At 40.6% G+C, this 14,691-nt stretch overlaps 1 protein-coding gene across 2 annotated transcripts in view; it reads right to left on the reverse strand.

Moving 5' to 3' along the window:
* The window catches only part of LOC106578496 (retinal-specific phospholipid-transporting ATPase ABCA4-like), a 70,740-nt gene that overhangs the window by 42,056 nt on the left and 13,993 nt on the right, over positions 1-14,691 (reverse strand). For both annotated transcript variants that reach the window (XM_045702108.1, XM_045702107.1), the window contains exons 10-11: positions 14,303-14,442; positions 10,106-10,222 (exon numbers count right to left, since the gene is read on the reverse strand). In XM_045702108.1, the coding sequence (XP_045558064.1) occupies positions 10,106-10,222; positions 14,303-14,442 (257 nt within the window). The remainder of the gene's footprint in view (positions 1-10,105; positions 10,223-14,302; positions 14,443-14,691) is intronic.

Raw genomic sequence — 14,691 nt, forward strand, 5'->3', positions numbered from 1 at the left:
TTGGTGTTTATAGAGTGTATGGGACTGTAACCTCAGCTAGTTTGAATTGACCATGTTGGTGTTTATAGAGTGAATGGGACTGTAACCTCAGCTAGTTTGAATTGACCATGTTGGTGTTTATAGAGTGTATGAGACTGTAACCTCAGCTAGTTTGAATTGACCATGTTGGTGTTTATAGAGTGTATGGGACTGTAACCTCAGCTAGTTTGAATTGACCATGTTGGTGTTTATAGAGTGAATGAGACTGTAACCTCAGCTAGTTTGAATTGACCATGTTGGTGTTTATAGAGTGTATGAGACTGTAACCTCAGTTAGTTTGAATTGACCATGTTGGTGTTTATAGAGTGTATGGGACTGTAACCTCAGCTAGTTTGAATTGACCATGTTGGTGTTTATAGAGTGTATGGGACTGTAACCTCAGCTAGTTTGAATTGACCATGTTGGTGTTTATAGAGTGTATGGGACTGTAACCTCAGCTAGTTTGAATTGACCATGTTGGTGTTTATAGAGTGAATGGGACTGTAACCTCAGCTAGTTTGAATTGACCATGTTGGTGTTTATAGAGTGTATGGGACTGTAACCTCAGCTAGTTTGAATTGACCATGTTGGTGTTTATAGAGTGTATGGGACTGTAACCTCAGCTAGTTTGAATTGACCATGTTGGTGTTTATAGAGTGAATGGGACTGTAACCTCAGCTAGTTTGAATTGACCATGTTGGTGTTTATAGAGTGAATGGGACTGTAACCTCAGCTAGTTTGAATTGACCATGTTGGTGTTTATAGAGTGAATGGGACTGTAACCTCAGCTAGTTTGAATTGACCATGTTGGTGTTTATAGAGTGTATGGGACTGTAACCTCAGTTAGTTTGAATTGACCATGTTGGTGTTTATAGAGTGTATGGGACTGTAACCTCAGTTAGTTTGAATTGACCATGTTGGTGTTTATAGAGTGTATGGGACTGTAACCTCAGCTAGTTTGAATTGACCATGTTGGTGTTTATAGAGTGTATGGGACTGTAACCTCAGCTAGTTTGAATTGACCATGTTGGTGTTTATAGAGTGAATGGGACTGTAACCTCAGCTAGTTTGAATTGACCATGTTGGTGTTTATAGAGTGAATGGGACTGTAACCTCAGCTAGTTTGAATTGACCATGTTGGTGTTTATAGAGTGTATGGGACTGTAACGTCAGCTAGTTTGAATTGACCATGTTGGTGTTTATAGAGTGTATGGGACTGTAACCTCAGCTAGTTTGAATTGACCATGTTGGTGTTTATAGAGTGAATGGGACTGTAACCTCAGCTAGTTTGAATTGACCATGTTGGTGTTTATAGAGTGAATGGGACTGTAACCTCAGCTAGTTTGAATTGACCATGTTGGTGTTTATAGAGTGTATGGGACAGTAACCTCAGCTAGTTTGAATTGACCATGTTGGTGTTTATAGAGTGAATGGGACTGTAACCTCAGCTAGTTTGAATTGACCATGTTGGTGTTTATAGAGTGTATGGGACTGTAACCTCAGCTAGTTTGAATTGACCATGTTGGTGTTTATAGAGTGAATGGGACTGTAACCTCAGCTAGTTTGAATTGACCATGTTGGTGTTTATAGAGTGTATGGGACTGTAACCTCAGCTAGTTTGAATTGACCATGTTGGTGTTTATAGAGTGAATGGGACAGTAACCTCAGCTAGTTTGAATTGACCATGTTGGTGTTTATAGAGTGAATGGGACTGTAACCTCAGCTAGTTTGAATTGACCATGTTGGTGTTTATAGAGTGTATGGGACTGTAACCTCAGCTAGTTTGAATTGACCATGTTGGTGTTTATAGAGTGTATGGGACTGTAACCTCAGCTAGTTTGAATTGACCATGTTGGTGTTTATAGAGTGTATGGGACTGTAACCTCAGCTAGTTTGAATTGACCATGTTGGTGTTTATAGAGTGAATGGGACTGTAACCTCAGCTAGTTTGAATTGACCATGTTGGTGTTTATAGAGTGAATGGGACTGTAACCTCAGCTAGTTTGAATTGACCATGTTGGTGTTTATAGAGTGTATGGGACTGTAACCTCAGCTAGTTTGAATTGACCATGTTGGTGTTTATAGAGTGTATGGGACTGTAACCTCAGTTAGTTTGAATTGACCATGTTGGTGTTTATAGAGTGTATGGGACTGTAACCTCAGCTAGTTTGAATTGACCATGTTGGTGTTTATAGAGTGTATGAGACTGTAACCTCAGCTAGTTTGAATTGACCATGTTGGTGTTTATAGAGTGAATGGGACTGTAACCTCAGCTAGTTTGAATTGACCATGTTGGTGTTTATAGAGTGAATGGGACTGTAACCTCAGTTAGTTTGAATTGACCATGTTGGTGTTTATAGAGTGTATGGGACAGTAACCTCAGCTAGTTTGAATTGACCATGTTGGTGTTTATAGAGTGTATGGGACTGTAACCTCAGCTAGTTTGAATTGACCATGTTGGTGTTTATAGAGTGTATGGGACTGTAACCTCAGCTAGTTTGAATTGACCATGTTGGTGTTTATAGAGTGAATGGGACTGTAACCTCAGTTAGTTTGAATTGACCATGTTGGTGTTTATAGAGTGTATGGGACTGTAACCTCAGCTAGTTTGAATTGACCATGTTGGTGTTTATAGAGTGTATGGGACTGTAACCTCAGTTAGTTTGAATTGACCATGTTGGTGTTTATAGAGTGTATGGGACAGTAACCTCAGCTAGTTTGAACTGACCATGTTGGTGTTTATAGAGTGTATGGGACAGTAACCTCAGCTAGTTTGAATTGACCATGTTGGTGTTTATAGAGTGTATGGGACTGTAACCTCAGCTAGTTTGAATTGACCATGTTGGTGTTTATAGAGTGTATGGGACTGTAACCTCAGCTAGTTTGAATTGACCATGTTGGTGTTTATAGAGTGAATGGGACTGTAACCTCAGCTAGTTTGAATTGACCATGTTGGTGTTTATAGAGTGTATGGGACTGTAACCTCAGCTAGTTTGAATTGACCATGTTGGTGTTTATAGAGTGAATGGGACTGTAACCTCAGCTAGTTTGAATTGACCATGTTGGTGTTTATAGAGTGTATGGGACTGTAACCTCAGCTAGTTTGAATTGACCATGTTGGTGTTTATAGAGTGTATGGGACTGTAACCTCAGCTAGTTTGAATTGACCATGTTGGTGTTTATAGAGTGTATGGGACTGTAACCTCAGCTAGTTTGAATTGACCATGTTGGTGTTTATAGAGTGAATGGGACTGTAACCTCAGCTAGTTTGAATTGACCATGTTGGTGTTTATAGAGTGTATGGGACTGTAACCTCAGCTAGTTTGAATTGACCATGTTGGTGTTTATAGAGTGTATGGGACTGTAACCTCAGCTAGTTTGAACTGACCATGTTGGTGTTTATAGAGTGTATGGGACTGTAACCTCAGCTAGTTTGAATTGACCATGTTGGTGTTTATAGAGTGTATGGGACTGTAACCTCAGCTAGTTTGAATTGACCATGTTGGTGTTTATAGAGTGAATGGGACTGTAACCTCAGCTAGTTTGAATTGACCATGTTGGTGTTTATAGAGTGAATGGGACAGTAACCTCAGCTAGTTTGAATTGACCATGTTGGTGTTTATAGAGTGTATGGGACAGTAACCTCAGCTAGTTTGAATTGACCATGTTGGTGTTTATAGAGTGTATGAGACTGTAACCTCAGCTAGTTTGAATTGACCATGTTGGTGTTTATAGAGTGAATGGGACTGTAACCTCAGCTAGTTTGAATTGACCATGTTGGTGTTTATAGAGTGTATGGGACTGTAACCTCAGCTAGTTTGAATTGACCATGTTGGTGTTTATAGAGTGTATGGGACTGTAACCTCAGCTAGTTTGAATTGACCATGTTGGTGTTTATAGAGTGTATGGGACTGTAACCTCAGCTAGTTTGAATTGACCATGTTGGTGTTTATAGAGTGTATGGGACTGTAACCTCAGCTAGTTTGAATTGACCATGTTGGTGTTTATAGAGTGTATGGGACTGTAACCTCAGCTAGTTTGAATTGACCATGTTGGTGTTTATAGAGTGTATGGGACTGTAACCTCAGCTAGTTTGAATTGACCATGTTGGTGTTTATAGAGTGTATGAGACTGTAACCTCAGCTAGTTTGAATTGACCATGTTGGTGTTTATAGAGTGTATGGGACTGTAACCTCAGCTAGTTTGAATTGACCATGTTGGTGTTTATAGAGTGTATGGGACTGTAACCTCAGCTAGTTTGAATTGACCATGTTGGTGTTTATAGAGTGTATGGGACTGTAACCTCAGCTAGTTTGAATTGACCATGTTGGTGTTTATAGAGTGTATGGGACTGTAACCTCAGCTAGTTTGAATTGACCATGTTGGTGTTTATAGAGTGTATGGGACTGTAACCTCAGCTAGTTTGAATTGACCATGTTGGTGTTTATAGAGTGTATGGGACTGTAACCTCAGCTAGTTTGAATTGACCATGTTGGTGTTTATAGAGTGTATGGGACTGTAACCTCAGCTAGTTTGAATTGACCATGTTGGTGTTTATAGAGTGTATGGGACTGTAACCTCAGCTAGTTTGAATTGACCATGTTGGTGTTTATAGAGTGTATGGGACTGTAACCTCAGCTAGTTTGAATTGACCATGTTGGTGTTTATAGAGTGAATGGGACTGTAACCTCAGCTAGTTTGAATTGACCATGTTGGTGTTTATAGAGTGTATGGGACTGTAACCTCAGCTAGTTTGAATTGACCATGTTGGTGTTTATAGAGTGTATGGGACTGTAACCTCAGCTAGTTTGAATTGACCATGTTGGTGTTTATAGAGTGTATGGGACTGTAACCTCAGCTAGTTTGAATTGACCATGTTGGTGTTTATAGAGTGTATGGGACTGTAACCTCAGCTAGTTTGAATTGACCATGTTGGTGTTTATAGAGTGAATGGGACTGTAACCTCAGCTAGTTTGAATTGACCATGTTGGTGTTTATAGAGTGAATGGGACTGTAACCTCAGCTAGTTTGAATTGACCATGTTGGTGTTTATAGAGTGTATGGGACTGTAACCTCAGCTAGTTTGAATTGACCATGTTGGTGTTTATAGAGTGTATGGGACTGTAACCTCAGCTAGTTTGAATTGACCATGTTGGTGTTTATAGAGTGTATGGGACTGTAACCTCAGCTAGTTTGAATTGACCATGTTGGTGTTTATAGAGTGTATGAGACTGTAACCTCAGCTAGTTTGAATTGACCATGTTGGTGTTTATAGAGTGTATGGGACTGTAACCTCAGCTAGTTTGAATTGACCATGTTGGTGTTTATAGAGTGTATGAGACTGTAACCTCAGCTAGTTTGAATTGACCATGTTGGTGTGTATAGAGTGTATGGGACTGTAACCTCAGCTAGTTTGAATTGACCATGTTGGTGTTTATAGAGTGTATGAGACTGTAACCTCAGCTAGTTTGAATTGACCATGTTGGTGTTTATAGAGTGTATGAGACTGTAACCTCAGCTAGTTTGAATTGACCATGTTGGTGTTTATAGAGTGTATGAGACTGTAACCTCAGCTAGTTTGAATTGACCATGTTGGTGTTTATAGAGTGTATGGGACTGTAACCTCAGCTAGTTTGAATTGACCATGTTGGTGTTTATAGAGTGTATGGGACTGTAACCTCAGCTAGTTTGAATTGACCATGTTGGTGTTTATAGAGTGTATGAGACTGTAACCTCAGCTAGTTTGAATTGACCATGTTGGTGTTTATAGAGTGTATGGGACTGTAACCTCAGCTAGTTTGAATTGACCATGTTGGTGTTTATAGAGTGAATGGGACTGTAACCTCAGCTAGTTTGAATTGACCATGTTGGTGTTTATAGAGTGTATGGGACTGTAACCTCAGCTAGTTTGAATTGACCATGTTGGTGTTTATAGAGTGTATGGGACTGTAACCTCAGCTAGTTTGAATTGACCATGTTGGTGTTTATAGAGTGAATGGGACTGTAACCTCAGCTAGTTTGAATTGACCATGTTGGTGTTTATAGAGTGAATGGGACTGTAACCTCAGCTAGTTTGAATTGACCATGTTGGTGTTTATAGAGTGTATGGGACTGTAACCTCAGCTAGTTTGAATTGACCATGTTGGTGTTTATAGAGTGTATGGGACTGTAACCTCAGCTAGTTTGAATTGACCATGTTGGTGTTTATAGAGTGTATGGGACTGTAACCTCAGCTAGTTTGAATTGACCATGTTGGTGTTTATAGAGTGTATGGGACTGTAACCTCAGCTAGTTTGAATTGACCATGTTGGTGTTTATAGAGTGAATGGGACTGTAACCTCAGCTAGTTTGAATTGACCATGTTGGTGTTTATAGAGTGTATGGGACTGTAACCTCAGCTAGTTTGAATTGACCATGTTGGTGTTTATAGAGTGTATGGGACTGTAACCTCAGCTAGTTTGAATTGACCATGTTGGTGTTTATAGAGTGTATGGGACTGTAACCTCAGCTAGTTTGAATTGACCATGTTGGTGTTTATAGAGTGAATGGGACTGTAACCTCAGCTAGTTTGAATTGACCATGTTGGTGTTTATAGAGTGTATGGGACTGTAACCTCAGCTAGTTTGAATTGACCATGTTGGTGTTTATAGAGTGAATGGGACTGTAACCTCAGCTAGTTTGAATTGACCATGTTGGTGTTTATAGAGTGTATGGGACAGTAACCTCAGCTAGTTTGAACTGACCATGTTGGTGTTTATAGAGTGTATGGGACAGTAACCTCAGCTAGTTTGAATTGACCATGTTGGTGTTTATAGAGTGTATGGGACAGTAACCTCAGCTAGTTTGAATTGACCATGTTGGTGTTTATAGAGTGTATGGGACTGTAACCTCAGCTAGTTTGAATTGACCATGTTGGTGTTTATAGAGTGAATGGGACTGTAACCTCAGCTAGTTTGAATTGACCATGTTGGTGTTTATAGAGTGTATGGGACTGTAACCTCAGCTAGTTTGAATTGACCATGTTGGTGTTTATAGAGTGAATGGGACTGTAACCTCAGTTAGTTTGAATTGACCATGTTGGTGTTTATAGAGTGAATGGGACTGTAACCTCAGCTAGTTTGAATTGACCATGTTGGTGTTTATAGAGTGAATGGGACTGTAACCTCAGCTAGTTTGAATTGACCATGTTGGTGTTTATAGAGTGTATGGGACTGTAACCTCAGTTAGTTTGAATTGACCATGTTGGTGTTTATAGAGTGTATGGGACTGTAACCTCAGCTAGTTTGAATTGACCATGTTGGTGTTTATAGAGTGTATGGGACTGTAACCTCAGCTAGTTTGAATTGACCATGTTGGTGTTTATAGAGTGTATGGGACTGTAACCTCAGCTAGTTTGAATTGACCATGTTGGTGTTTATAGAGTGAATGGGACTGTAACCTCAGCTAGTTTGAATTGACCATGTTGGTGTTTATAGAGTGAATGGGACTGTAACCTCAGCTAGTTTGAATTGACCATGTTGGTGTTTATAGAGTGTATGGGACAGTAACCTCAGCTAGTTTGAATTGACCATGTTGGTGTTTATAGAGTGTATGGGACTGTAACCTCAGCTAGTTTGAATTGACCATGTTGGTGTTTATAGAGTGTATGGGACTGTAACCTCAGCTAGTTTGAATTGACCATGTTGGTGTTTATAGAGTGAATGGGACTGTAACCTCAGCTAGTTTGAATTGACCATGTTGGTGTTTATAGAGTGTATGGGACAGTAACCTCAGCTAGTTTGAATTGACCATGTTGGTGTTTATAGAGTGTATGGGACTGTAACCTCAGCTAGTTTGAATTGACCATGTTGGTGTTTATAGAGTGTATGGGACAGTAACCTCAGCTAGTTTGAATTGACCATGTTGGTGTTTATAGAGTGTATGGGACTGTAACCTCAGCTAGTTTGAATTGACCATGTTGGTGTTTATAGAGTGTATGGGACTGTAACCTCAGCTAGTTTGAATTGACCATGTTGGTGTTTATAGAGTGTATGGGACAGTAACCTCAGCTAGTTTGAATTGACCATGTTGGTGTTTATAGAGTGAATGGGACTGTAACCTCAGTTAGTTTGAATTGACCATGTTGGTGTTTATAGAGTGTATGGGACTGTAACCTCAGCTAGTTTGAATTGACCATGTTGGTGTTTATAGAGTGAATGGGACTGTAACCTCAGCTAGTTTGAATTGACCATGTTGGTGTTTATAGAGTGTATGGGACTGTAACCTCAGCTAGTTTGAATTGACCATGTTGGTGTTTATAGAGTGTATGGGACTGTAACCTCAGCTAGTTTGAATTGACCATGTTGGTGTTTATAGAGTGTATGGGACTGTAACCTCAGCTAGTTTGAATTGACCATGTTGGTGTTTATAGAGTGAATGGGACTGTAACCTCAGCTAGTTTGAATTGACCATGTTGGTGTTTATAGAGTGTATGGGACTGTAACCTCAGCTAGTTTGAATTGACCATGTTGGTGTTTATAGAGTGTATGGGACTGTAACCTCAGCTAGTTTGAATTGACCATGTTGGTGTTTATAGAGTGTATGGGACTGTAACCTCAGCTAGTTTGAATTGACCATGTTGGTGTTTATAGAGTGAATGGGACTGTAACCTCAGCTAGTTTGAATTGACCATGTTGGTGTTTATAGAGTGTATGGGACTGTAACCTCAGCTAGTTTGAATTGACCATGTTGGTGTTTATAGAGTGTATGGGACTGTAACCTCAGCTAGTTTGAATTGACCATGTTGGTGTTTATAGAGTGTATGGGACTGTAACCTCAGCTAGTTTGAATTGACCATGTTGGTGTTTATAGAGTGTATGGGACTGTAACCTCAGCTAGTTTGAATTGACCATGTTGGTGTTTATAGAGTGTATGGGACTGTAACCTCAGCTAGTTTGAATTGACCATGTTGGTGTTTATAGAGTGTATGAGACTGTAACCTCAGCTAGTTTGAATTGACCATGTTGGTGTTTATAGAGTGAATGGGACTGTAACCTCAGCTAGTTTGAATTGACCATGTTGGTGTTTATAGAGTGTATGGGACTGTAACCTCAGCTAGTTTGAATTGACCATGTTGGTGTTTATAGAGTGTATGGGACTGTAACCTCAGCTAGTTTGAATTGACCATGTTGGTGTTTATAGAGTGTATGGGACTGTAACCTCAGCTAGTTTGAATTGACCATGTTGGTGTTTATAGAGTGTATGGGACTGTAACCTCAGCTAGTTTGAATTGACCATGTTGGTGTTTATAGAGTGTATGGGACTGTAACCTCAGCTAGTTTGAATTGACCATGTTGGTGTTTATAGAGTGTATGGGACTGTAACCTCAGTTAGTTTGAATTGACCATGTTGGTGTTTATAGAGTGTATGGGACTGTAACCTCAGCTAGTTTGAATTGACCATGTTGGTGTTTATAGAGTGTATGGGACAGTAACCTCAGCTAGTTTGAATTGACCATGTTGGTGTTTATAGAGTGTATGGGACTGTAACCTCAGCTAGTTTGAATTGACCATGTTGGTGTTTATAGAGTGTATGGGACTGTAACCTCAGCTAGTTTGAATTGACCATGTTGGTGTTTATAGAGTGTATGGGACTGTAACCTCAGCTAGTTTGAATTGACCATGTTGGTGTTTATAGAGTGTATGGGACTGTAACCTCAGCTAGTTTGAATTGACCATGTTGGTGTTTATAGAGTGAATGGGACTGTAACCTCAGCTAGTTTGAACTGACCATGTTGGTGTTTATAGAGTGTATGGGACTGTAACCTCAGCTAGTTTGAACTGACCATGTTGGTGTTTATAGAGTGTATGGGACTGTAACCTCAGCTAGTTTGAACTGACCATGTTGGTGTTTATAGAGTGTATGGGACTGTAACCTCAGTTAGTTTGAATTGACCATGTTGGTGTTTATAGAGTGTATGGGACTGTAACCTCAGCTAGTTTGAATTGACCATGTTGGTGTTTATAGAGTGTATGGGACTGTAACCTCAGCTAGTTTGAATTGACCATGTTGGCGTTTATAGAGTGTATGGGACAGTAGCCTTCCTTACCCTGATCATGTTCATCTGAACACTGCCCTGGAAGAAGGCCCAGACCTGAGGGCCCACCTCCTCCCAGGCCCGACCCATGGTCCTCAGCCTCTCCAGCTCCTCAAATGTGGTGTTGGCCTAGAGGGGACACACACACACACATATCAGCACACACACATATCAGCACACACACATATCAGCACACACACATACTCACGTACCCTCAGACAGCATGCATATATGCACATATGAACACCCACACAGAAACACATAGACACACACACTCACACACACTACACATGCACAAGAATACACACACACTGTTTCTAATTTCTAGTTGCATACCAATCACACATTATATTGCCTGTGAAAATAACCAAAGATATAGCTTATGATTTAGCATACTCTACAGTGTGTATAGCCTGTCCTACAATGTTCTGTGGTACACACATACCAAGGGAGGCTGACTGTTGCATTTACATGAATGCCTGTGATAAAAGCATGGAAAAGGGTGGAAAAGCAACACCCAATTAACACCTTCCTCTTGTGTCTCAGATCTCTGCTGACAAAGGGACAATGAGGGACAATGAGGTTGGTGACAATTGGCCGAACGCATTCAGCTTGACTACCGATTCACCCTGTTCCCACAGGATCCCACAGACAGAAGACTGAAGGATCAAACACCAAATTGAGACTGGATGCAGAATTCTGCAAAAATATCCTCAGTGTATCAAAATCCAGAAAAGAGCCATTCAATTCTACAACCACCTAAAAGGTGCGGCAGTTAGCTTAGTGGTTAGAGCGTTGGGCCAGTAACCAAAAGGTTGCTAGATTGAATCTACAAGCTGACATGGTAAAAATCTGTCGTTCTGCCCCTGAACAAGGCAGTTAACCCACTGTTCCTTGGCCGTCATTGTAAATAACAATTTGTCTAGTTAAATAAAGGATAAATACAATTTTTAAAAAGGAAGCAATTCCCAAACCTTCCATAACAAAGCCATCACCTACAGAGAGATTTACCTAGGGCTCTGTTCACAAACACAAACAGACCCCACAGAGCGCCAGGACAGCAACACAATTAGACCCAACCAAATCATGAGAAAAGAAAAAGATAATTACTTGACACATTGGAAAGAATTAACAAAAAAACTGAGCAAACTAAAATGATACTTGGCCCTAAACAGAGAGTACACAATGGCAGAATACTATGTACAGACAAAGTGAGCATAGCCTTGCTATTGAGAAAGGCCACCGTAGGCAGACCTGGCTCTCAAGAGAAGACAGGCTATGTGCACACTGCCCACAAAATGAGGTGGAAACTGAGCTGCACTTCCTAACCTCCTGCCAAAAGCATGACCATATTAGTGACACATATTTCCCTCCGATTACACAGATCCACAAAGAATTTGAAAACAAACCCAATTTTGATAAACTCCCATATCTATTGGGTGTTATACAACGGGTGGGTCTAATCCTGAATGCTGATTGGTTAAAAGTGCATTACAGCCGGTGTCTATTCCACAAGTTACCACCGGCTAAATCTATGACGTTAAAATGCCTATTTACTCGGTTCCATCTGACTGGGCAATCCACTGTCTCATCAGCCCAGGCAGCGAAGTTATAAACTTGATCTCCACTATAAAAAGCATATAGACATTATCTCACATTTCTTTTAGACTAACATTTAGTTTTCAACAGCGGAGATTTGTTTAAACCTTACTGTCTGTCTCTCCGACATTTGCAACATTATTTCAACATTCAAATTCGATCTCCAACTGTCCCATAGTAATGAACGTGCAGGGGCCTGGAGTCGGGACGAGAGAGAGAGGCAGGCAGCCAGTCAAAATCATGAATCAGCTGGCATCATTTTCATGGATATATACAAAGAAATGTAAATTGAAAAAATTTAAAACGAAACGAAGTGCAGATTGTTTGCGGTCTTTCCAGCTTCAGTTTGAAGTGATTGTGTTAGCTGTGTTGTTTTCTAGCTCCTCTGAACAACAGTGTCCTAACGAGAAAACACATTTTCTATGCCAGGCGAAATCGTGCCTCATTAGCTTATTGTTATGGATGTATCCAAATAAATGTCACTAGAAAACAGGTTAAACAAATGCAGCTACTGTTATTCTGTCTGCACTGTTTGAAGTTAGCCGTAGTTGGCTAGTTGGCAAGCAAGGGATAAGAATGTTGCCAGCCAGAATGGAAGAACGAACGACTGGGTCACGTCCATAGATACAGAACAAAAAGACTGAACGACTGGGTCGCGTCTCTGGCAACCGAACCAGTAGAACGAACCAGCCGGCTTGGGTAGCAACATCAGATTTGTGTCAGGACTATATCTTGTGATAGGATGAAATAGTATGAATAAATTCATCAAATTAACATTTTGATGAACATCTGTCAATCATTATTTGAATATGTTGGTAACCCGTTGTATAAAAGTGATAATGCCCAAGAAGCCGGTGTTTGGAGGATATATCGACTTCGTCTCGGGCCGAACAACACCCGTGCCAATATATCCTCCAAACACCAGCTTCTCAGGCATTATCACTTAAAAATTACACAGTGTGCAATCACAGCAGCAAGATTTGTGACCTGTTGCCACAAGAAAAGGGCGACCAGTGAACAAACACCATTGTAAATACAACCAATATTTATGTTTATTTATTTTCCTTTTTGTACTTTAACTATTTGCACATAACATGACATTTGAAATGTCTTTATTCTTTTGGAACTTATGTAACGTTTACTGTTCATTTTTGTTGTTTATTTCACTTTTGTTTATTATCTACTTCACTTGCTTTGGCAATGTTAACATACGTTTCCAATGCCAATAAAGCCCTTAAATTGAAATTGGAGAGAGAGAGAGAGGTATATGATCACTAATTACAGGGCTGAGATAAGACATAGTCCAAGACGCTCAGTAAGACAGTGGTATGCTGCTATGCTACAGTAGCTCATAGCTTCACTATGTTTCCTAAACGTTTTCACCATCACTGTAAAGCCCTTGTTATTTTGTTGCTTCTACAAAGTCAATTCCAAAGATTATTATTTATTTAATGGTACTAGTGATTCATTACCAGTGAATCTAGTGAGAAAAAACCAACCTGTGCCTCATTTTAAGGTCAACCTATTCCTTTTTAAATATTTTTCCAAAAAGAGACATGCACGTGAGCTGGTTCTACTCTTTTTTGGCCATTTTCTGTTGTTTTGTGGTGGAAAACTGAGCGGGTTGAGCATAACATATTAACCCTGTTACCCATAGAGGTTCAGGTTAGAAATGTTTTAACAATAAAACATTTTTGTGAAGCTTGGACTCAATTGCCCCTCCCTGTTGCACACAACACACTTCCATTTCCCCTGTCACAAGGGGCTGCATGGCTGGTTTAAGATGAAGTCGTCAAACCTGTTACAGTCAACACTGTTCTTTTTTGGGGCACATAATAGGCACTTACGACAGAATGTTCAAATGAGGGCGAAATAAAACGTTTCGTTTTTTCCCCCCACCAAGTTACACTACTCAAAAGGGGTCAGTTCAAGGGGGGGGGGTCATCAGGTCTGGTGGAGGAAGGGATGGTGAAATGAGGGAGAGTGTCGGCCATGTTTTTCTATGTGCAGCAGACTGATGGCTTAACCCGTAGTTCCCTTCCCTTCCACGCAATTAACATCCAGATCTGAGGGAAATGGAAGACAAAGAGGGCACTAAAGGTCGGGGGAGAGGAAGCTGGTGTGTGTGTGTGTCTGTGTGTCAATGTGTGTGTGCACGCGTGTGAGTGTGACCCTCACAGTGTCAGGCTCTGCTTACATAACAAGAGGAGGAGAATACAAGGCAACAGAGTGTGTCGCGGTTACAATGTGTAGTAGACGATACAGATGTGTGCTCCTATTGTGATACACCCAGCCGTGACTGCTAGGCCCTACAGCCTTCTTACAGACATGTCTATACAGCTACGCACTACAGAGCGCCAAGCACTGATTCCCAAATTCCTAAATACTGCCGTGTGTTCAGAACGAAGACTACTGTTTAACAAGTCTGTCACCATCTATTGAACAATCTGCAATGGATGTTCATGTTTCTAACACTTCTGTCTGCTGATTGACTTACCTGGTTTCCCAAGTCTAGAATGATTAATTGACTAAATCAAGCAGACTCTGCTATAATATGGTGTGAATCATCCCTAGTCTACCACCTGCATTCGCTGTATGTAGCTCCCTTACGTTTCTGATGATCTTTCTGACGGCTGGGGAGTCGGGTGCGTAGAGGATCTTCCCCATCAGCATGGGCTTGACAGAGCTCCACATGATCCTGGTGATGGGATTGGACTCTAGCTCCTTCATCAGATCATTACAGAACAGAGCTGGGGAATAAGACAGTACAGAACATTTGGAGAATCTTAGAGAGGATTGAGAGAACCTATAACACACTGTGATGGGGTTGAAATCCAACGCCTGCATCAGATCAGAACAGACTTTGGGATAAGACAGGAGAGAACGGTAAAGACTCTCAGGTCAAGCAACACTCCTTTTTTGATCTCAAGAGACAAGTAAAGCAGACGAGATAAAACGATCTGTCCCATAATACCACTGAATTTCGACTGAATTTATAC

The sequence above is a fragment of the Salmo salar genome, chromosome ssa19 (genome assembly GCF_905237065.1).
Source record: "Salmo salar chromosome ssa19, Ssal_v3.1, whole genome shotgun sequence".
NCBI classification, from domain to species: Eukaryota; Metazoa; Chordata; class Actinopteri; order Salmoniformes; family Salmonidae; genus Salmo; species Salmo salar.